At 43.1% G+C, this 23,795-nt stretch overlaps 1 protein-coding gene across 17 annotated transcripts in view; it reads right to left on the minus strand.

Moving 5' to 3' along the window:
* Nucleotides 1–23,795, minus strand: part of ATXN7 (ataxin 7) — a 156,846-nt gene that overhangs the window by 41,470 nt on the left and 91,581 nt on the right. For 16 of the 17 annotated variants that reach the window (XR_011461974.1, XR_011461975.1, XR_011461973.1 and 13 more), the window contains 2 exons: nucleotides 2,653–2,902; nucleotides 346–605 (listed from right to left, as the gene is read on the minus strand). Coding sequence is in view for 8 of the 17 variants with exons in the window: in XM_070359794.1 (XP_070215895.1) it covers nucleotides 346–605; nucleotides 2,653–2,902 (510 nt within the window). In the remaining 9 variants the exon portion in view is untranslated. Of the gene's footprint in view, nucleotides 1–345; nucleotides 606–2,652; nucleotides 2,903–14,811; nucleotides 15,202–23,795 lie in introns of those variants that run through there. The other variant, XM_070359801.1, reaches the window with a different exon arrangement.

Below are 23,795 nucleotides of genomic sequence, written 5' to 3' on the forward strand. Positions count from 1 at the left end.
ATAAATGGAAAAAATAAAATGTTTTGAGCACTGAAAAAAAAAGTCGCGACATCACTGAGAGGATGGGCATTGTAGTCACCAGACGAAGGAGAGGGACCATGTGAGCCAGCATTCCTCACTACTCATTCAAGAACACGCCACTAGAAAGCTACTTTTATGTCACCTACACACACGTGCACTTTAAAACCAAGGAGGAGGAGGTCAAGGACACAACTTAGGGAACTCCATCTGAAAGCTGAAGTTGGCTAGTTCTAAAAGGAGGACTTCTAATAATAGTTGATTTGCTCCCCCAGGAATGCCCAGTTAATAGAAAAAGAAATACTGAGAGAAAAAATATGAAGTTACCTGATAATCTCTTATTTAAAAACTTCCTGTTATTGGAGTAATCTTCTGACTTCTTTTCCAGAACAGGTGGTGCAGGAAGCCCTTTGCCATTCAGAATGTGTCCAGGTGAAGGCAAGGTTGGCTTTGGTATTGAGGGGCAGTTAAGGCCAGGCTTGACTGAGGAGCTCACAGGAGCAGGACAGGTGGGCCCCACCGCGGATTTCAGTAGTGTGCCATCCATCTTCGGATGAATCTTTTCCACTTTGATAGAGGGCGTCATGCTGTTGTAGGGGAAGTGAGAACACCAGCACCTGAGTGCCCTGCAGCCCCAGGAGACTGGCAAGCCAGAGGGATGAGGCAGAACCTCGGTCTACCTATGTGCCATGCAGAGCTAGGTTCCCAAAGGCACCTTGGGACAATCTGTTAGGACTATGCAGAAAACTCAGCAAACCTTTATCCATAAGCCTTTCTGGAGAGGCAGAGAGCTCCAGAGGAACTATCACATTTGCGTGGCCTTTCTTCATTCCAGAACAATCTTACACATGAGCCTGTTACCCAATGCAACTCCTGCAAGCAGCAAAATATGAAAGGGTCTCAAAGGACCAGAGACTACTCCAGGACCCTGTGAGGATATCTTTTGAGAACTGTCATTTTTAAGAACTGATCCATCAAAATGAAGTAAAATGAGTGAGTAGAGAAGAGCGCAACTGAAATTAGAGAACATTTCCAAGAAAGGTCACTATGGACTCAGAAGAACTGAATGATGCCTTATAGTTTATCTCCAAGAAGAGCCTCTCTGCCCCTGTCAACGAGGAAGATCCAGGTTTAATTAGGACATGACGTGTCACTGAAGCGGTAATTCTCCAGACCCTGAAGAAGGCTTCCCTGACAGGAGCCTGGAATCTAAGTGCCTGGCACCCAGCTCGTGAGCACTGAATACCTGGATCACTAACCAAGAACTGATTTTTCTTGGCGTCTTACCGATCCTGTCACTTGGGTGGCAAACACTGCTTCGAAGCTAACAGCTGGCCTGGTCCCCATCTAAAGCCCAGCTACAGACACAGAAAATCTGGACCAGTGAGGTTTTGTACATTTTGTCCAACGCAGTCAGTGCTCTAACAGCTGTTAAGCTGGCGAGTGACTTACACGCTGCACTGGCATTTTCTTTGGCGCTCTGACAGCTCCAGGAACGAAAGCCAAGCCCGCTGTACTTGCGCTTCTGACAGATGAGTGGAGGCTGGGGGCTTAGCAACCAGGACAAACAGCACCAAACAGCTGTACCTGGAGCAGCCCGACAGTGGCAGAGACACCACAAGATGCCATGGCCTCTCCAAGCTGGCAAGGTCTGTGCACAAGAGCAGGTGTGGCCGCTGCCCGAAGATTAACCAGGTTATCAGACCTTGGGACTGAGACGTATGGCATACCCTCCACAGGGAGGCGGGCCAGGGAAAAGCCACCCGCCACCAAGGCCGAGGGATGCCATGAGCCGGCAGGACGGGTTTCCATGAGCGGCTGCTCTTCACGTGACCACACAGAGCCTGCCAGCTATGGAGCCACCGCGGAAACTTGTCAAGGCCTGTCCTCGTAGTGGGAACCTCTTTCAGCTTCCCCTCATCAGTGCTCTGACGTGAACCCAAGTCAGGGGGTGGGAGGAAGCACTGCTTCCCTATTTGCTTTGCAAGGCCCAGAAAACCCTAGAACAGCTTCTGGGGGTCTCTGGTTTTTATTCTCACTGTTAGCATCAGTGGCGGCAGCACCAGCACCCCTTCCTGCACAGTCTCCTGCGGGGCTGACACTAGCAGCCTTGACTGGCTAACTGACTCTAACACATGAATCCTACCGTCCCAGTGACCCTGCACAGGGGCCATGGTCTTAAAACTCCGAGAAAAACAGGGCCTTGGCTAAGGCCCCTCAGCTAGCAAGTGACAGGGGCGGGATTTGAACCTCAGGCCTGTTCGACTGGAGAGTCCCATGGCTAAATCTTTTCATGCTTCCCTCTCATTGTGCACATAAAGGAGATAACCACAGTATCTATTACACAGGATTGCTGTGATAAGTAAATGACAATACACGCAACTAAATCTCAACAGCTGGCACAGAAGAAAGGATCAGTAGATAAGTATTATTAACCTGATCATTATTGCTATCATGACTCTGCAAAGTTGCCCAAGCTGTAATAGGGAAACAAAAAGAAACAACAACGTGTATCTGGATGTCCCCCAAAGTGGGCTTTCTTCTACATTATCCACAGACACTCTCACAGGCTACTTGTGTACACAGTTCCACTTGCGGCCGGTGAGCTTTAAGAACCCTCTGAGCCATACTCACATTCTACCATGGGGGACTCTATTTTGCTGAATGGGATGCATTGGCCTGTTCCCCCTGAGCTGCAGTTTCTCTTTGGGCGATTTCAACAACTTGGAACTTAACGAGGATGTGCTCAGGACACCTCCGCTGGAAGAACGGCTGCTTCCACTTCCACTGCCTCCTTTGCTTTTGGACAGAGAAGGGAAGAAGGAAAACACTGAAGTGGGAGGAACGGCCAAAGAAGGCTTGCTGGATGAGCTATGTCTTCTTTCTGAAAAGGAAAACAAAGTGGGGGGGGGTGGGGGGGGTGGAGAAAAAACAGTTTCAGGCAAGTCTTCAATGGAACCCTGGAGGAGTCCCCTGAAATCAACACATTTAGGTTCAAAAAATGTGTCACTAAGTGAAAATATATTAAACTCACCAGCTTTCAGAAATGGCTTATCTAGGCCCTACAGACTTATTCTGGATTCTAGGAACTGGTCCTTCTGCTTAAGAAAACATTTCACCATAAAGAGGTTTATCATACATAGATAACCACTAGGAAATTAAATAGCCACTTTAAACCTGAGACTACTGGGTTTTGCATTTTAGAAATAAACCTCACTGACTCAATTTGTAGTCAGAGAGGGCAAAATTATTCATTCATCTCCAGAACTCTGTTCATTGACACCACACAGAATTATTTCTTCCTTTCTAGTGCGGGATATCTCCAATTTTCAAAACAGCAAAGTGTTAAGAAACAAGTTGTACTTTCATTTTATTTTTTTGTCACTACCCACCAGCACATGACACCAAATAAGAATGTTTCTAGGGTTATCTTATCATTCCTTATGAATCTGTGCTGAAATTTTCCAGTGAATCACTTCACTCCCCTCCCCCAACCCCTCCCCCACTTTTAAAATAATCTTACTTGACTACAGATGGCACAGCTCTGGTTCACACCACTAAGATGCCAAAGGCGTAAGACAAAAATACCACAAATAGCTTTGCCTGTTTTATAAACCAGGAAGTAATTCATGGTTAAGCAAGAACTACACAGGTTTAACTGAAAATAAGTCTATCCACTAGAGAATCAGGTTCTCTCAGAGTAAGGCAATGCATACTAAATAAATCGAGAGCTGAAGAATGTTACCATCAGAAACAAGTACATTATTTAGTAACTTTATCTACTTAAGTACCTTATGCTGGTAGCTTAGTAATTACCTTCAGTTAAACTTGTACTTTAAAATGGCATGTTTGCTTAACTCTTAGGTTTAAAAATGTATGTGACTCAACATCTATTTCTCACAACATGGAAGCTATATGAATATTTTAAAAATCGCATATTAGAATCAATTTGACTACAGTTCAGTTCAGTCACTCAGTAGTGTCCAACTCTTTGCCACCCCATGGACTGCAGCACACCAGGCTTCCCTGTCCATCACCAATTCCCGGAGCTAGCTCAAACTTATGTGCATTGAGTCAGTGATGCTACCAACCGTCTCATCCTCTGTGGTCCCCTTCTCCTCCTGCCTTAAATATTTCCCAGCATCAGGTACTTTTCTACTGAGTCCGTTCTTTGCATCAGGTGGCCAAAGTATTGGAGCTTCAGCATCAGTGCCTCTAATGAATATTCAGGACTGATTTCCTTTAGGATTGACTGGTTTGATCTCCTTGCAGTTCAAGAGACTCTCAAGAGTCTTCTCCAACACCACAGTTCAAAAGCATCAATACTTTGGCCCTCAGCCTCCTTTATGGTCCAACTCTCACATCCATTCATGACTACTGGAAAAACCATAGCCTTGACTAAATGGACCTTTATAGGCAAAGTTATGTCTCTGCTTTTTAATATACTGTCTAGGTTAGTCATAGCTTTTCTTCCAAGGTACTAGCATCTTTTAATTTCATGGCTGCAGTCACCATCTGCAGTGATTTTGGAGCCCAAGAAAATAAAGTCTGTCACTGTTTCCACTGTTTTCCCATCATGTAAATGGTTTATTTCCAAATGTCTTTTTTAACCAGTGAAGCTGTGCTGAGTTATTCGCAGAAGGACATCTGGTCACTGATGCTTTATGAGGTACTAAGAGCCTGCTCTACACCAGGACAAAATTATTATGTTATCTATAAACAGAATTCAAATTCTCCAACTAGAACAAACAAAGGCTACAACCAAGTTAGGAAGGCCTAACTGGTAGTCATTTATAAGTGCCTGCTGCTTTCTTCCTCAGATATGACAGTTGTGTGTAAGGGAGGGAAAGCCAAAATAAGTTAATTTGGCATCTGAGGATTTCTTTTAAAAAAAAAAAAATTAAGTTTCCTTCTCTTCTGTGATCCCCAGATACTCTGAATGTACTTTCAAGCATCAGCCCTTGTCAGCCAGGACTGCGAAAATCTGTTTCCATTTCCCGACTCCCTTGGATGACGGAGCTTATTGCCTCAGTTAGCCGCCCCTGACAACCCGGCACAGAGTAGGCCTTCAGTTAACATTGGCCTGACTGGTGCAGCTCTTCTTGTGAAGAGAGTGATTCTCACATGGTCCCAGACCAGTACTTCTCAACCCTGGCTACTCATGGGCATAACCTAATGAGCTAAAAAAAATACTGATGCTTCTTCACTTCCACTCTCAGAGATTCTGATTCTGATTTTTCTGTGGCCTGGGCATTCAGATGCTTACAAGTTCTGTGTGATTCCACTGCTCAGCCAATGGTGAGAGACTGCCTAACACCAGGCTAATGTCTCCAGGACCATTAACCACAGCTGAGGAAGTCCACATCTGCCACATAAAATACTATTTTTCACTCAACATTTCTATGTAAATGATCAACTCCACTGTTTCTCCCTAATCCAATATTCACCAGTCTCTTATGGGGATATCACTGGTGTTTTGGACACAACAATTCTCGTACAGGACCTCAGGGTGGTTAAAATTCCTGTTCCCCGAGCCCCTCATCACCAGTAAATGGTACCACTCCACCAAGGGCAACCTGAATCTACCCCCAATCAAAACTGCCCCTCCCAATCTATTTTCAGATGGCCTAGCATGAAATAGGGTATCATTCAGTTGAGAGATATTTTCCCCAAACAATAGTATGTATAAAATAGGTTTTAAAAGTCTGTAATATACATTACACTTCTGATATAAATTAAATATAAAAATATTCATCCATATTCAGGCACAAAAATCATCCTGTGTATCCGCAGTGGAAGAGTACTAAGGAATACCACAATATCTGTAATACAAAGAGGGGGAAAAAACTTCCAACCAGATCTTTGACTTCTAGGAAATACATTCCTTTTACAATTTGACGTGTTATCAGAATTCTCAAGTGTCTCTGAGTGAAAGTGATGTATTTTCTCTTATATCAAATGATGTAAATTATCAATCTAATTAATCTTCTGTAATGATCATCTTGAAGACAGAAAGTAATTCTGAAGCCACTGATCTACTAGGGAATGATTTCAGCATGAAGAATTTCTGCATTTGCTTTTGTGAGATTTCCTCTGTAAGAAGCACTAGGTGGACACAGAAAACGACACCTGGTTGAACTAAGCCAGTGAAAATAAAAGCACACACCCTCAGTCTGCTCACCCCCACCAAACATCCACCAGCCACCCCAGTTCACCACGGACGTGAGGAGCCACGCCACCCACAGCTGGTGCGACATTTCCCTCCATTTCGGATAGGCTTCCTTCCACCACTTCACAGCAGCTCACAACCTGAAACCCTGCTGACCTCGACCTTCAGAAGCGCGTGCCAGGCTGTCTTCAAGGAAAACTCACATTAGAGTATTTAGGCATTTTTCAAAGCATTTAATACACACGCAACTGTGCTACCATTCTTGTTAGGGTCCTACCTTTCTCAGTGTCACTCACTGATTAAGTTTTGACCGTTTGTGCCCATTATCCCATCTTTCTAAAGAGTCTCTTGTGGGTTTTATTGCACAACTTTGCATAGTGCAGTAATTTTTTAGGAATGCATGTTTTGTTATAGCAGAACTGACTGCAATTTCAGTTTGTTCTTTCAATTTTCTTTTTTGGCCACACTGCATGGCATATGAGGTCTCAGTTCCCCAGCCAGGATTGAACCCGTGCCCCTGGCAGAGGGACACAGGGTTCTAACCACTGGACCCCAAGGAAGTTCCTGCCCTTTCAGTTTTCTATTCTCATTATAGTCCACTCTCCCTTTTTCTTCAGTTAATGCTTTTTTTTTTTCCTTGTCTACTAACTCTTGATATGGGATTTTGCATTAGAAAAATCCAGATTCAAAGTTTTCTAACACTAAAAGTCAGCTGATGTACCAATAACTTATCAAAAAAGTTATATTTCCTACTGCAACAATAAAAGCTGCTTAAAAATTTACAATGGCAATCTATCATGTGAATTTCTTTCATTCACTAAAACTTGAAACAGACTGTGTGTGTGTGTGTGTGTGTGTGTGTGTGTATAAATGTGATCCTGGCTGAAAAGTGCCAGCTCAAACCCTCGTCACGCTGCTGAATTAAGCTGTTCCTTCACATCATGGTCTGCTAACTTATTCACTGGAAAGGGCGGCATCTGGCTTTCCCTTCACAAGAAAATAAAGATGAAAAAACCAAATTAAATTATAGTTGTGTTGGACTCTCCCCAACCTTTCAAGCTGGGCCCTTAATTTTCTTAAGATTTTTAAACGTGTTTTGTTTCTAGATCAAAAGGGAAATGGGCAACTTATGGGTAGGGTTAGGGACCTTATCCTAAGTGGACAAACTGGTGGCCAGATGCTAAGCGTGACTGCAGTGTGGTTTGGTGAAGAGTCCGAGTTGAATTTTCACAGCACTCCTCTCTCCGAGCCTAGCACTGGCCCAGAAAAAGCAGAGTCTGTCCCAAAGTGAGGAGGGCCCTGTGACGGGCTCCAGCAAGCAGGAAAGACAGGCAGACGGACAGACAGACACAGTGAAAAGACAGGGCACAGACAGAAAGACAGACACGAGTGGGTGAGGGCGCAGTGCCTGTGTAGCAGTGGTGGGTCGGGGGCGACCACACAGGCAAATAGATGTGCGGTCAGAGACAGAGGGAGCAAGAGAGAGACAGCAAGAGACGGGTGCATCGGCCTTTCTTTCTCCTGTGACGCCACTGCAGGCCAGGGTAGGATACTGGGATGGGTAGGGGACAGGACAATTGTAAGTCTTCCAAAACAGAAAGTAACCAAGAATACTGAGCTTATAATTAATTGTGGATTTATACTGAGGTTCAAAAACAAAATGCATATATAAGTGTTGACACCTAGGTACAAACCAAAAAGGAGTTCAAAGCAAATAATTAGATCTTTAAAAGCCATATATATTGCTTTGAGAAAAAAAACAAACAAACAAACCTAAAAATAACTTATGATGTACAACTGTCAAAGTTAGGATACAAACCTAAAATGCAGTCAAAAAACACTGTTAAGTTCAAATCATTCATGCTTGAAAAAAAGTCTACAAAAATATCTGTCATTTGTTAAGTGGTCATCCCTTGGCCTACAAGTCTATTTCTGAAAAACATTTGCATATTGTTTTTCTATAACAAACATGGTTTACTTGTTTATCAAACACATACTTTTAAAAAAGAGAGATCAGTTGGTCTTCTGGCCTCAGTTCCACACATGCCAAAATAAAGCAAGGCCTATTATCACTCCCAAGCATGGTATCAATTTGCCTCACTCTTCACAAGCATCATGAAAGAGCAGGCACAGCGGTGAACAGCTCAGAAAACCCCACAAAACTATTTTTACTCAAGGCCCTTTTCTGGTATTTTATTAAATCTTTTGCTCATCTTTTATGGTCTGAACAACTGATTAATGTTAAGTCTCACCTTCAACAATAGCAGCAACAGGAGTTGATCGGGCAGAGACCACACACAACAGGCACCACACAACAAAATTTTACAGGGGCTATGTCATTTAGCCCTAACCATCTTCCTACAGAGCAGACACTTCCATGACCCCCCCTTTCCAGAGGAGAAAGCCAAGGCTTTAGAGGACTCAAGTTGGTTGCCCAACATCACCCAGCTAACCCAGAGGCAGGATCAGCATGCGAGCCCAGGGAGGCTGACTCTAGTGCCCAGGCTGGAGCCAGGACAGTCCACCTGCCCTTAAGTGGCGTTATGAGCAGACCACGATGCACAGTCCAAAGGCAGGCTGAAGGGAAGGGTGATGGCGGGTCATATATCCTCTTTCCAAGCGCTCAGCAAGTGCAGGCTATTGCTTGGGCTGCACAGAGGGCTGCACAGTCAGAGCATACAACACGTATAAGACAAAGCTTTGGTAAATTTGGGGTGGGGAGCCACAATCTGTTCAAGGGAAAACCAGGTTGTTGTGGATTTAGTGTCTATTTGGAAGTTGCTAACCTAAAGGTTGGCTGTGGTCTCAGTCAGTGTCACGTTCATCCCACCCCCCCCCCACCCCGCCCCCTCAGGGAAACATTTAAGATGGTTTTAACAATGATTTTTTTTTCTAGAAAGTGCTTGTCAGGCTGCCTTTCTGGCTTGGCTAAAAAGAATCACTTACAAAGTTCCCAGACGCCTATGTGCTACAAAGAACCCATGAGGAAGAGCAGCAAACGCCTGTTTCACAGGGTGAGACTGGCCCCCTGCTGACCAGCGCCAAGGCACGCTTGCAGTCACGCTCTGCTCCCGGTCATCTTTCTGACAGAGTCTGTTGGACAAACTCTCGATTAATTAACCAGTTTGAATAGAATCCAAAGTAAACCCCCCCCCGCAAAAAAAAGTCATCTTTTTTTTTAGTAGATCACTTGAAACAGCAAGAACTTTGGAGTCAGAGACACGTGGGTTCAAATCCTTGCTCCGTCACTAACTAGCTGGGTGACACCCTGGGCAAAGCCCTAACTCCACCTACTTTGGCGGACTCTTCATCTGTCAAGCCTACCTGCAGGGCTGCAGGGTTTAAGTAACAGTTGTAAAGCCCACTGTGGACCAGGGACCGGGAACTCCATAGCCAGGAAGACAGAGGCTCCTGTTAAGTTCAGGTGGTAACACTTACAGACACCAAGTGGGAAAGGCCTGCTCATTATTCAAGCAGGCAGAAATCACTAAAGAACAAAGCAAACCCACTGCACCTTCTCCAGTGTGGTAAACACTGAAGTTTATAGATTTAGTTTACATGTCAGTCCAGGAAGATACTAAGCTCATCTCAGTGGAGAGCTCAGAACTTTTACAATTCATTAAAAATGAATACATTCATAAAGCAACCAAAAAAGACATTCATTCACATTAAATTACTTTATAATTAAAAAGCTGGCCCATTTTCCTAAGAGAACTGAGTCACTTAGGAAGAACTGCAGGTGAAAAGAAAAGTGCTGGTCGTTTACGGATCCAAAGGTGGCGTTTTATGTAGGTGATCTAAGCAATGGCTCCCCAAACTCCCAAATTTTTCTCTAAGTGAAACTCACGATTTTGGGTGGGTTAGGTCAGGTGAGGTTAAACAGAATGAATACTCTGTTACAGAAAGACCTTTTCCCCCTTCTTTTCTTGGCCAAGCCATACAGCTTGCAGGATCTTAAGTTTCCCAACCAGGGTCTGAACCCATGCCCCACGCAGTGGAGGTGTGGAGTCTTAATTATTGGACCGTTAGGGACATCCTAGAAAGGCCTTATGAGAACTACCAACCCACAGGTCAAGGAATGTAACATTTCATGGTGTCTCTTACAGTCCCATTCCACTAATACTCTATAACTACTCCCATTGAAAGCAAGGATTTTTAATAATCAAGCTTACATATGGCTATAAAATGTAAAACACAGATCCTTTGGCCAGACATAGTAAGTAATAACTGAATACACCAAAAGCTCAGTTTAGAAACGCTGGGTCATTCATTAAGCAGCCCTTTCAAAAATTTAAATTGCTTATTTTACATTCAGGTTGGAAATAACTGCTATGTGGCACTCATAGGTCCTAATTAACCCAAAGTAACCATCATATTTCAGTTGTGGGGCCACCAAACACAACTTACAAGGGGTCAAACTGGCATCATCTGTGTTTCATAAGGAGTACGACCCCTATGAAACATCAAAGATCAGGACTCGAGGCAGACTATATCTAAGCCTGCATAATATATATTATATATATATATATTACAGCAACTGACTAGGCATACCCAGTTAAGCAACGTCCTAAGCAGTATCTGTGAAACCATGACTTTGGGTTTGACATAACTATTTTTTTCCCTAGTAACTATTAAAAAAAAATTAGCACACTTTTAAAGTCACATCACGGACTGGAAGTGGACATAACACATTTAACAATATCTCCTCACTGCTCTCACCTTCAACTTCTCCCTGTAAACATTCTTGTTCTTTTCTAAAAGCAGTATCACATGTCTGACCAACAAACACAATCCAATTCTACTCCTGTCCTTACATATTATCTTTTAACCATAAATCTGCTTTTTCTTTGATTCAGTTTCTGGAGGGTCCCAAGGACTTGATTGGAATACTCCAGAGCAACCAGTGCATAGTCTGATGCTAAAAAGGAAGCAAATCGGTGGGACTGTGCCTGGAATGTTCAAATCTCAAGCTGGGGGATCCAGTGCTGACCTCTGACGTGCAGTACCTCAAAAGGTAGTGAGCCAAAAGCCAAAACTGGAGCCAGGAGGCCCTCTCAGAGCATGCTTAGGTGGGTTACCAACGGCACTGGATAACAGCGAGGAAGGAAAAGTCTTTACCACAAAGCCCGCGGCATCATTTCCACTAGAGAGACTTAACTGAAAAGGATGATTTCAACACTGGCTGCCCTAACAAATTAGTCTCCAACTGCAACTTCTGCCAAATGCATTTTTCCTCCCCCTAACGCAGAGGTGTTTTAAAATTCAAACATAGGGGGAAAGTGCAGAAATGAGAGTCATTTATAACACTTGGGCCACTTGAAACAACTTTTAGCCAAGGTCTATAATCAAATTATCAAGCTCTTGAAGTCAGTGCTTTATGACGGAAATAAAAGGCCCACTAAAGTATTCCAGGTCCCTTGGCATTTCCACGTCTCTGGGCAGGGCAGCCCTGCAGCATCCCCATTCACACTGGCTGATGAAAGAGAACAGATCACAAAGGGCAGATTACAAGGGAGAACGACTCCCAACTCCCCAACTCCGGAGGGGGAATGGACAGGCGTGAATGGATTGTAAATAATGTTGCTAAGAAAGGACCACAAATATGGCAACCTAAGATAATCCTCTTGCCAGGAATTCTTCCCAGGGGGGTTGTTCTTTCTGAACTTTGCTTTCAAGTATGTGAGAAATATGAAGAACTTATTGAATATCTGGAGGTAGCCCTCCCCTGCCATCTTAACTTGAAGCTCTGTGCAAACATTAGGGGAAAAAAAAATGGCCTTCCAAAATTCCAAATACTTTATTAAAGGAGATGGAAGGATAAAGAAAAAGAGGGGAGACCAAACGGTATAACTACTGATCGTCTCAGCTGGGAGAATAGTATCAGTTCTTCATCATTGTTTTCTCAAGACATCTTGCTTAAGGAAAACTCAATGGTCTGAAAAACCAGTTCATTTCCTTCAGGGGGCCCTTCCTATGCTCCTGCTTAAGGTGCAGACTTTGAACTGAGAGTTATCATCATGATCTCAGACAAACACACACAGATGTTTCTCAGCATATGTAACTTTGGGGAAAAGGCTGTCACTGCTCTGAGCAGAATGCAGCCACCAAACGACGCCACCTCTGTGATGTTGCCATCACCGTTTCAGACTACAGCAGGGATATCATGCAGTGTGTGACATGCTGGCTGACACTTCTACTTTGCTAACAGTCATAAGCACCTCTCTCTGCTGTCCTCAGGACGCACGGTGTCAAGCAAATGATCCTGACAGAGTACAGCAAGCACTCACCCCACCTGAAACAAACCCGATTTCGAGGTCTGAACGATGCACAGCATTCCCTGAATGCACCCCTTGGTCTCCCTCCCATCCACTGAATTGATAGGTCTGCATGCTTCGGGTATCAATGTATGACAAGGAACAAAAAGCCAAGACAAGAAATCCACCAGTCTTCAGTTACTTTTGGTTTAATCCTTTATCTGTTGGGAGAAACGCATCCTATACGTTCAGTGAACAATCATTTTAAGTTTAGCCTTCTAACGTGCTAACACCATGTGTGGATCAAACGGCAACACCCTCAGTCCTTATACAAACACGTCTGTAGTCACATCTGGTCTACAGTTGGGTCTGGGTTCCAGTTTTTCTCTAATGAGAGATTCTAGGCTATCACCAAAATGCACAAAGAATTAAGAAAAACAAACTATGTCTTTACTGCTCTGCTGCTGCTAAGTCGCTTCAGTCGTGTCCAACTCTGTGCAACCCCATAGACGGCTGCCCACCAGGCTCCACCATCCCTGGGATTCTCCAGGCAAGAACACTGGAGTGGGTTGCCATTTCCTTCTCCAACACATACATGCATGCTAAGTCACTTCAGTCGTGTCCAACTCTATGCGACCCCACGGACGGCTGCCCACCAGGCTCCTCCATCCACAGAACTCTCCAGGCAAGAACACTGGAGTGGGTTGCCATTTCCTGCTCCAACGTCTTTACTACTCCAATCCAATTTTTACACACACACACAAAGGGTAGGGAGAGAGAAAAAATTAAAGCAACCTGGCAGAACTTCAAGCAGAGGAGTCCCTCTTGTTTTTTTTTTTTTTAAAACAAAACTTCCGTGCAGGAATCCCCTTAGGGAACACTGTCCTCTGAGGCCAGAAAGGAGCAAGCAGCAAGTCCAAGGTGCAACAGAATGACGGCACCATCTGCTGCAGAGTGCCGCACTAAGTTGGGAAGCCACATCTTTACTGCTGTTTCCCACTAGTTTTGTGGCCTTTACATTCCACTTTATTGGGAGGAAGGAGAGTAAGGGGTGAGAAGACCATGAACCTGGGAACAACAACAACCTCAAAATCACAACACAGCCCTTAAAGCCTCCTCATTAAATGTGCTCTGTTAATAAGGAATGGGTGATTCACGACTGAACAATGCCAATGTTTTGATGAGTTTGCAGCACGTGTTTTTTTTTTTTCCCCCCCCTGAAGACAGAAAACAGCATCTGCCCCACCTACAGGCCAGGGCTGTCCACTAATCAACACCAAAGCGATATTCAAAAACGAAACCAGAAAACAGCAACTGTAAAACTGCCTGACGAGAAGTAAAAGTTTTGTGTTTTGTTTTCTTTTAATGAACAGCAGTTTGAATAAAGGTTTACAATCCTGTTTGTATTTCAAGTCCCGAAAACCGGCAGCTAAAGTTCATCCTCAATTAAAACCATCCGGTGAAGCACATTATTGCAGGAGGCATGAAATGTGAATCCAGCGAAAACTAAAGATCTCAACTGTCACCTCGCTTCCTGCTTGCAGAGGAGGCATGAGAGAGTTAAGGTAACTTTGAGACAGCCGCCCAACCCACCAGAGCAGAATCAGCTTGGCTGTACTGGCTACCTTAATAACACAACTGAAGGGAAAAAAAAATAGTCTTTTCTGGCAGGCAGTCGGTAATTAAATTTTTATACACTCAATTTAAGTTACTGAATGACTTCCCAGGGTTACTGTTTGTATTTTGAAGTTGTTCTTCCTCTTGACACAATGTTCTGCTTGCAACTTTGCTGTGGAATTGAAGAATCCGACAAAACGGCTTTCAAACACATTCTACAGGAAACACTGTGAACTGCCTGTCATGAAACCTCACTCACCGCAAGTGAGATAAAAAACAAACAGTCAAAGCGTGTTACAACGTTCCTCCATTTTTAGAGAGCGACGTAACCACTGCTCTCCCTGTTTGGAGATATGGGAACCGTTGGGTGCAAACCTCAGCATTTTGTGGGAGTTAATAGCAAACTCAACTCCAGCCTGTGCCTGACCTTTGGCCAGATCACTCGAATGACATTTCAGCATGGCTCCTGTGGCTGGCCGGCCGGCGGGGCGGCAGCTAATCCCTCCTGTTTCGATCACCCCCCTGCTCAGCGGGACTGCAAGGCGCACTCACCACCGCTCAGCTCAAAGAGCTCCGGGCCTGCCGGCGGGGCGGGACAGCCGCCAGAGGACGGGGGCCTGTGCCAGCTCGCCCCGCTCTGCTTTGCGTGGGGCTCCGTTCTGCTCCCAAAGACCTAGCCCACCTTCCGCATGCTCGTCCAGGACCGGGCCCCCAGCCAAGCCCAGCCTCTGAGAACTGCCTCGGAAAACTTACCGGGTAGAGCTTTCAGCCCCCGTGCGGAGGAAGGGCTGCTCTGAGGAGGCTTCTTGTCACCTTCCATTCACGTAATTTGGTTGTGCTTCATTGCACACTTGCTACTGCAGGCTTGCATCATGATTTGGGTCTGCCCACCAACTCCAAATATGCTCCATGTTTGGTCTTATGTAACATTTGCTACTACTGTAAAAAGCACTTGAATTACAAAGGTCCTGGCAGATCAACAGAAAACAAGGGGTGGAGTCTAATTTCATCTAATATGGTCATAGAAGGCGTCCTGGCTGGTGTAAATTAATCCTTCTCTTGGAAAGGCTGCTGGCCAAAACTGGAGGAAGATGGAATTTATGAATTTAACCAACTAGAATGTGAATTACTCACACCTGATTCTCCTGCATAACTTTAAACTGACAACTACTATCAGGTAAATTAGGAAATTTAAATGATTCATTATATATCTATACTTTAAGGCTAGACAGACCTAAAAGTTTTTAATATTATACATTTTTACAAATATCAGCAGTCTTTTTCCACATTTTATTTCTCCAGTATCTATACTTTAAACAAACAAAAGTTTATTATATCTAAGAATAGCTTTCCTTAAATCTAGTAAGAAAAATCTTCACCCATTTTCTGTGCCTATTTGTAAAATACGTCTAATTTCAGAAAAATATACACGTTATTGTCCATAGTTGAATAGCTGGATAAATGATGAACGCTGGGGACCTTTTAGGCTTTTAATCCAAAAACTTCTCTAAGTGGATCCTTGAAAACCATGTCTTCCTGCTTAAACGGGTTGCCTGTCTCCGCCGTATTACACTTTCCGCATCACTACTCCTCGTCCTGTTAATCGCCAAATCTTACTATCAAACAGACATGGAAAAAAGCAGCCAACTGATATGAGTTTTATGATAATAAAGGCTGCACACATAAACAGACTCAGATGCCTGATAGTTCAGAATGAACACTTTTAAATGTCAAAAGGAGGGGGGAAATTCCTCTACAAAATACCATCACCCAACACAGACTATTTGGCAAAAAGTCATGAATTACATGTGTGGAAAAGATTTGGCCTGGAAGGGGTGGGAAAGAGTTGTGAGGCATAGGAAATGGCTTCTGTTAGAACAGACACGAATTCTAAATTTACTGTAAAACAAAAGAGTAGTAGCCACATTGCTTTGTTTCTACAGCAAGCATTCGTATCCAAACCATGGCAGCAATATTAGGATCTAGAGGGCTTCTGAAACTGTTCCCCATCCTCCCTAGATTTCTGATTCTAACAATGCAAAACTATGGGGGTTCTTAAAATTAGGAGATTAGAAGGACACTAGGAAAGAGCCATCAGCAAGAAGTAGAAGCACAGAATGAGCAAATCCTTCCAAAGTTAATATGCAAAAATAAGACAATTAGGTTAATTCACTGAAGGGTTTGTTAAGCTAGCAGAAAAACAAAACAGAAACATCCTACTGCTGAACGACCTGACTGCAACGCATCACTCACTGCACCCACTGCCCCCCTAACCCTTGCCAAGGGGAGCTGAAGAGGCTCCCTGATGTTGCCAATGGCAGAACTGAACTGAGGGAAGGGGACCTACGCAAACTAAGTCTCAGCTGCACATCACTGCACTCCGAAGCCTGGACACCAGACTCCTTGCCGGTCTCCCAGCACAAACGCTCGCATTTCTAAAGCTCCCTTTTGTAGATGGTGCTGGTGCTAGTGGGGAAAACAATTCTTATGAGAACCAACCAAAGTACGACAATTTGGGGAACAAAGTCTTTCTGTAACCCTGAAAAATTTCAGGGTGAACTTCAGCAAATGTTCTTAAATACTACACACTACAAATGTTAAGAACTACAAAGTATTCTTAAATATACCTACGTTTTCATATATAAACAAGAAGAAACTATCCAAATTTGTTCTGAAGACCTACATCAAAAAGGGGATGAACGATAGTGCAAGCTAGAAAAATAAAAATCGACACAATAAGAATATACACAAAAACTGAGCATCTACAGCTCAGACTGAACTTTTAAACACACACCTCTCTTAATGCCCTAATTGAAAATGTTTAGCCTAATGCCACCCTGTTCTGCTTGGAAAGCGTTACTACTCTTCTTCAAACCCTAACCAAATAAAGTTTATATTGATATTACATTTCCTTATGATGGCTCATTCAGGGGACATGGTCACATTTCTTCTTTCTTGTGAAAAAAAAATAAATAAGTAAACAGACTACAGACTAAAAAAAGACTACAGACTAAAATCCTGTTTTAATAGAATCCATGCCTTACAGACCAAAAATTATAGGTACTGGCTGTGGTGTGGATGGTGTGCACCATCAGCTTTACTCTGGTTGCACAAAGGGAGTCCTGAACTGACACAAATTCTTCTGTGAATTAGCCTGCTCGCAGCAAACAGGCAAACCAGCAGCAGCTGGGAGGGGCCACGAGGGCTTGGGTTTGGGCGGCCGCGGCCTCAGCACTTTTTGTTGTGTAGTCTTGGGCGAGGGACCTCTGCCCTGGGGGGGCTGTGTCCTCCCCTGGGGAGCACTACCGGGGCCTTGATGAGGAGTAAAGAAGGTGACACATGTGCTGCGTACCTAGCACCTCTGAAATGCTCGACAACTGTTGGCTATTACGATCAGGAAGGAGAAATTGGATGGCGGACGTCACTTGAAATAAAAGGAAGACTGAGATAATGACAGCGATTTCTGTGATGAAAATTAGTGAGGTCCCCGACAAATCTTGGGATTTCCTAAATCCAACCCCGAGAAGCCAGCGGCGGTGTCATTTGGTGTTCTGCAGGGCAACAAACGAGCTGTCGGCAGTTGGGAAATCCTGTGTTCCTGTCACCGGCGGCAGCCAGTTCTCCAGTTTACAGGAGCACAACAAGCCTCCACTCACTCCACTTCAGTGTCTCAGCAGGCCGGGCGAGTTATAATTGGCCTTAATTGGCACTTACAGGAGCTTTAACATTCCTTACCTGCTGCCAAGGAGCACTTGAAAGGGGGAGAAAGTATTTTCAAACTTGGAAATACCAAGCAATTCATTCAGCTGTGGGCCGGGACGCCTGCTGTCCAGAATCAGATTAGCTTCACCAAGAAACTGCTGCTGTGTTATTATCCCGTGCTCATTAGGTGCTCCGGCAGGATTAGGAGAGGTGGGAGATGAGAGCTTAAATGGGATCATTCACCTTGGGGGCTCATGGCACACAGCCTTCCTCTGGTTGGCATCGTCCGCTCTGTTTGGTGGATGCGCCTTCAGGGCTCAGCCACACTTGGGGTGTGTGTGTCCCTTTTCAGCTGTTCAGATTGTTCAAAGGCAGCCAAATAAAGTATAACCTCATGGCCTGATTTACATAGGCTTTGTGTGAACCACAGTCTGACCTCAGCCCAGTCATTATTTGAGACACAAAGTGAACACTGTTAAAAGGTGACCAATCACACCAAATTCAAGGAGGATAATGAGATCAAAAGTAAAACTGACAATAGTTTTCACTGGCCCCACAACTGATCTCAACAGAAATTGTTGTCTTCTACAAGTCTACACATTTTGCAAAGAGGAATCTCAGCCTAACAGAACTAGATTTCTGCCCTAAGATAAATTCCAATCAGAGTGAAGAGAAATCTCCCATAAATGCCAGGAAAACCGTCTGTAGTTGTTTAAATGAATACTTGAAAAATCATCACTCCTTTTGAAAAACGTTTTGCCTCATATCACACAGTGAAGATACATGCTACGCTGGTAGTAAAAAAAGTTTGCCCTTGTTTGAGAAATGGACTTCAAAGTCAAATTCCAGTTAATCACATTTGTGAATAAATGTGTAAAACACCCTAAGAGGCTTTAGAAAAAAACTGGAAGCTTACAAAAATAAATAAAATACCTACTCCTGGTGGCAGTACTGGCCTATGTGGCTAGTAGAGATACAAAGTATTAACAGACTTCTGGGAAAACCATCTAGTAACAGCTATAAACAAGGCAAAAAAGTATCTTTTTTGATCCAGAATCCATTCCTGAGACTTTTATCCCACAGAAACAAAATGAATGCTTGTAGCCTTTAGCAGGTTGGCTCCTGCTGCTTTCTTCCTGGAGGTAAAAGGCAAGAAATAAAGTGAATGCCCACAGACAGAGGGCCTGGCTGAGGACGTTATGGCACAGCCGCACCTTAAAACCTTAAGCAACCATTAAAAAAGGGGATTTGTGTTATCCTGGGATCTGGATGGATTTCTTTGTGGTTTTGCTGAATAGAGGAGCAGCAGAAGTGTGCTTATTAACAGGATCCCTCTTTTGGTAAAAACTATGACCTGCAGCCCCTGCTAATGAAACATGGGATTATATGCACCTGTAAAGAGTTATGAGCATGATAAAAACATAGAAGGATGTATACTAAGTTACATATGAAGAATGTACCAAGTTACACAGATGGATTACAGAGCGGAGAGGACCAGTACAATTGGAGAAGGCAGGGAAGCAGAAAGAGCCAGTGAGATAAGAAGGCAGTAGGCCGAACTGAAAACAGCATGTTTGAGATTATTACACTTGGGAATCTACGTAAATATACATGACAGATGAATGCACCTCATATATTCAGGTGTCAATCAAAAAATCCATAAAGAAACTGACTCAAGTTTTTGTTAGAAAAAAATGCACTGTGAAGAAAGCAGAAGAAAATTTTAAACAGCATGAAACTCTGGTATTAAATCAAAGGACTATCCTGACTATGGTACCCATTTCATTTGTTTGGCTATGCAGACTGAGTCATTCCAGCAACATGACAAAGCACAGTAAGAATCACACAGTGTGTGCACAATAAGCCACTTTAGTCATGTCCAACTCTTTGCGAACCCATGGACTGTAGCCTGCCTGCCAGGCTCCTCTGTGCATGGGATTTTCCAGGCAAGAATACTGGAGTGGGTTGCTATGCCCTTCTCCAGGGGATCTTCCCGACCCAGTGATCGAACTCTCATCTTTTATGTCTCCTGCACTGTCAGGCAGATTCATTACCACTAACATCACCTGGAGAAAATGCCTATTAGCCACTCTTGTGAAACAACACCTTAATTTTCTAAAGCTCACTACAAATCTTCTACAGCAGGAGTTTTAACAATCTTTTAAAACTATCAAGCCTAAGAAGTAACGAAATAAAGTTCATACTGGAGTTTATTTTTTACCCTAGGAGAGTACAAATCAAGAACTACATCATGTGTGATAAGGGGCTGACTGCTTATTTTAAATTGAGATAGTTACCTTCCTTGATCTCTTTTCATTAACTTTAGAACACACAAGAGGAAAAGCTATACGATTTCTTTGAAGTTCAATTTGAGAACTGTTGACTTAAAGGCAAAACACAGAAGTAAATCTAAATACTGGAATTTCTATACACACAATAAGCAATGAGGAAGGCAACAGGTGAATTCAACCTTTGCCCACTGTCCCAAACCAGTTGTAGGGGCCTGAACACTGCATGGGAGGCATTACCCCAGTCAGGTAGTAGGCGCTACAGCATTCAGAAGAGATAAAAAAAAAAACTCCCTCTTCTGGTCAGACGTAAGACCACAGCTAAACAGGGCCAACACAGCAGGTGTGTGCATATCTCAACTAGTCAACACTAGTCACAAAATGGCCTTGTGAAACAATGACTGTCAGGAGAAATACCTTTTAGCAAATAGAACTAAAATATGGATTTATATCCTGAAATGTCCTCTTCAAAATCTGAAGCACAGCCATCCTAATGATTTCTAGATGCAGCAGACAAGTCAAGAGTGGCACTGCTGAATATTAATAATTTATTGATTGATTTATGCTGCTGGACACTCACATTTTCATTGCCTCATTCTGGTGACACAAATCAGAACTGTTGACGTTGTTCGTTAAATCAGAGTAGCACTAACCTGGAGGGCAGCTCTGATCAGCCTCCAGGTGGAAAATCAATCCACTGAGATACTGACAGACATTCTCAAAGAAGAATGCATGTGATAATGTAGCACTAACAATCTGAATGTCTACCAACAGGGGACAGGTGAAGTTAAATACATTAAGGAAGTGAAATAACAGGCAATCTTTTTTAAAAAAGGAAGTAATGTGCACTAACATGGAAAAATAAGCTAGATCACTAAGTTTAAAAAAGTGAACTTGTAATAAATCTAATCTTTCACGGGTGTGAGGGAACAAGAATCATACAGCCAAATATTGCTTTGTCCAGGGTCTAGACACATTCCAAGTGTTTATGTCAACCTGCGCCCCTGGAAAGTAAGATGGAAGAGATTTATTTACTTATTCTTGCTGCATATGTGTCCTCTGTTGTTGGTTCATGTTTTTCTTACATGATGTGCATTACCATGTTAATAATGAAAAAAAAAAACCCTCAAATACATGTGTTTTTCCTTTTTAATTAGAAAGTTTCTACTACCCAAATGAGAGGATCCTTTTGTTTCCAGGTTTACATGATTAAATTACTGTTCCACTTTAAAAAGGCAACAAAAACCCAAAAAGAATAAATGACTCCGAAGTTTTGCATCACTGCAATAACTATTTTCTATCTCTACAATCTTTGGAAAATGTCTGAAGATTTAATGCATATAATACATCATGACTTTTTGTTCAGGTCATTATACTTCATTGAAAAACAACAACAACAACAACAAAAAAAGCCCATATACAAATTGAAATAACAACTCCATGATCCACAAGCTAAGTAAACCCATCCAGCTGCTTGTGAGCCATTCTCTGTCTCTTCTTTTCCAGTTCATCAGCCGGCCCTGCTGGCCTCCTACTTCTGTGCTGATTCCTATTCCAGCCGCACCTCTCAGCCTCTGCTGCTGCTGCCGCCCTGTTAGCCCAAGCATTCTCTCCAGATCCCGCCCTCACCTAGTCTACTGCAGTGGAGCCCACTAACCCTCCCCCTGCTTCTGCTCTTGTCCTCTGTTTCACAGAGCAACCACAAATCAGGTCAAGACCCTTTCTGACTCAAGAACCTCCAGTGACTTTGTACAGTCTGCACTGGCCAATCCAGATTCCTTTCATTTGGCCCCAGCACCCCCTCCTCCAACTTTAACCTGGCCCCCTCTCCTCCCCGCGCATTACTTTTCCGCCTCCTCTCTGGCCTTCCTGCAGGATCTCTGCACCTGCCAGTTTCTCTGTTTGGAACACTGCTCCTCCAGATCTTCACACGGCTGGCTCTTTTTCATCACACACCTTCCACATCAACTCCTCCGAATGGCTTTCTTTGACTAAGCCTTACCTAAAGTGTCTTGCCCCATTTTTTCCCTGACATTAACCCAAGCCTTTATCACTATCTGAAATCATCTTATTTTACTTGATTTCATTCTATTCACTCCATCCTCCTTAAACAGAATATAAGCTGCATGAAATCAAAGACTGCTTTCCTAGTTCACTGGAGAGAAATGCCTAGACAGGATGTACTCAATAAATATTTGCTTAATGAGTGAACAGTATCCTTGCCAATTTATGGCTTTTTTAAAAAGTCCCAAAGGCACAGATATTAATAAAGGCAAAGATTTCAGTATAAAGAAAAATCAATGTATCTTATAACTAGAAGTTAAAATGTAGCTCCTACAAATGGCATAAACAATACCATTTAAAATATACATGCTGATTATATAACCAAGAAAAAAAAAAAGATAAACTTATATTAGTTAGGGATAAAGTGATCCTTTATCTGATGCTACTGAAGTTACTTGAAAATTTTAACTTGCACTGTTTGGCTGGTGGTAGAGAAAAATTGAATTCACTGCATTAATTTTACATCATGCTCTTCAGTGACAAGAAGCTTAGATCAAACAGTCAACTTGGAATTTCCTTCGAGAATTAAAGTAACATCTACCCTGACATTGCTCATGTTTTGATGTGCCTGCTCTGGTTTGCTCCCTTCCCTGGTTCAGCCCTTGGCTGCTGGAGAAACGCCCAGCATACGTCTTTGAAGCAAAAGAGTGAAGTATTTTTGGCTCTGCAACAAATTTCAGTCTTTATACTGACTGCAAAAATATGCCAACCAATTCGCCAGAGAAGCTACAAAATGTCATAAGGCTGGAACAAAAAGAGAAGGAGCTTCGCTTTGGATATTTACTATGATTTAGGGTTAAATAAAGTGGAACAGGCCGAAGAGAAATCCAATGACTGTGCTAAATCAAGTATCTACCTATGACCATTACATCTTCAAATTATTAAATGTTCTGAGGTAACGGGTTTACACTGCTGACCCAGTCACTCTAGGCAAACTTTCAATTCCACCTGAGCTACAACCTCTGTCATTAATGACAGTTTTGTGACATGTGGAATTCATTACATCTTCTCTAGATTCTCCTTTAACTCTATACATCCTTATTATATGCAAAAGAAACAGATGATCAGTTCAGTTCAGTTGCTCAGTCGTGTCTGACTCTTTGCAACGCCATGGATGCAGCACATCAGGCCTCCCTGTCCATCACCAACTCCCAGAGTCTACCCAAACCCATGTCCACTGAGTCGGTGATGCCATCCAACCATCTCATCCTCTGTCGTCCCCTTCTCCTCTTGCCTTCAATCCTTCCCAGCATCACAGTCTTTTCAAATGAGTCAACTCTTCGCATCAGGTGGACAAAGTATTGGAGTTTCAGCTTCAACATCAGTCCTTCCAATAAGTATTTAGGACTGATTTCCTTTAGGACGGACTGGCTGGATCTCCTTGCAGTCCAAGGGACTCTCAAGAGTCTTCTCCAACACCACAGTTCAAAAGTATCAATTCTTCGACACTCAACTTTCTTTATAGAAACAGATGTTAGGTAGACAGAAAATAAAGCCTGAGACATTTTATCTATGTGAATGACACTGAATTTAGGAGTTTGATCTGTAAACTGGTAATAAAAACTTCAATTCAGTGGGTCTCTAAGAAGAGGAAATAAGATAATGCAAAAACACTTTGTGAATCGTCAAGTCCTACTACAAATTATCATGACTCTGTGGACTTTTAAATTACTATCAATCCTA

The sequence above is a fragment of the Bos mutus genome, chromosome 22 (genome assembly GCF_027580195.1).
Source record: "Bos mutus isolate GX-2022 chromosome 22, NWIPB_WYAK_1.1, whole genome shotgun sequence".
Classification (NCBI taxonomy): Eukaryota; Metazoa; Chordata; class Mammalia; order Artiodactyla; family Bovidae; genus Bos; species Bos mutus.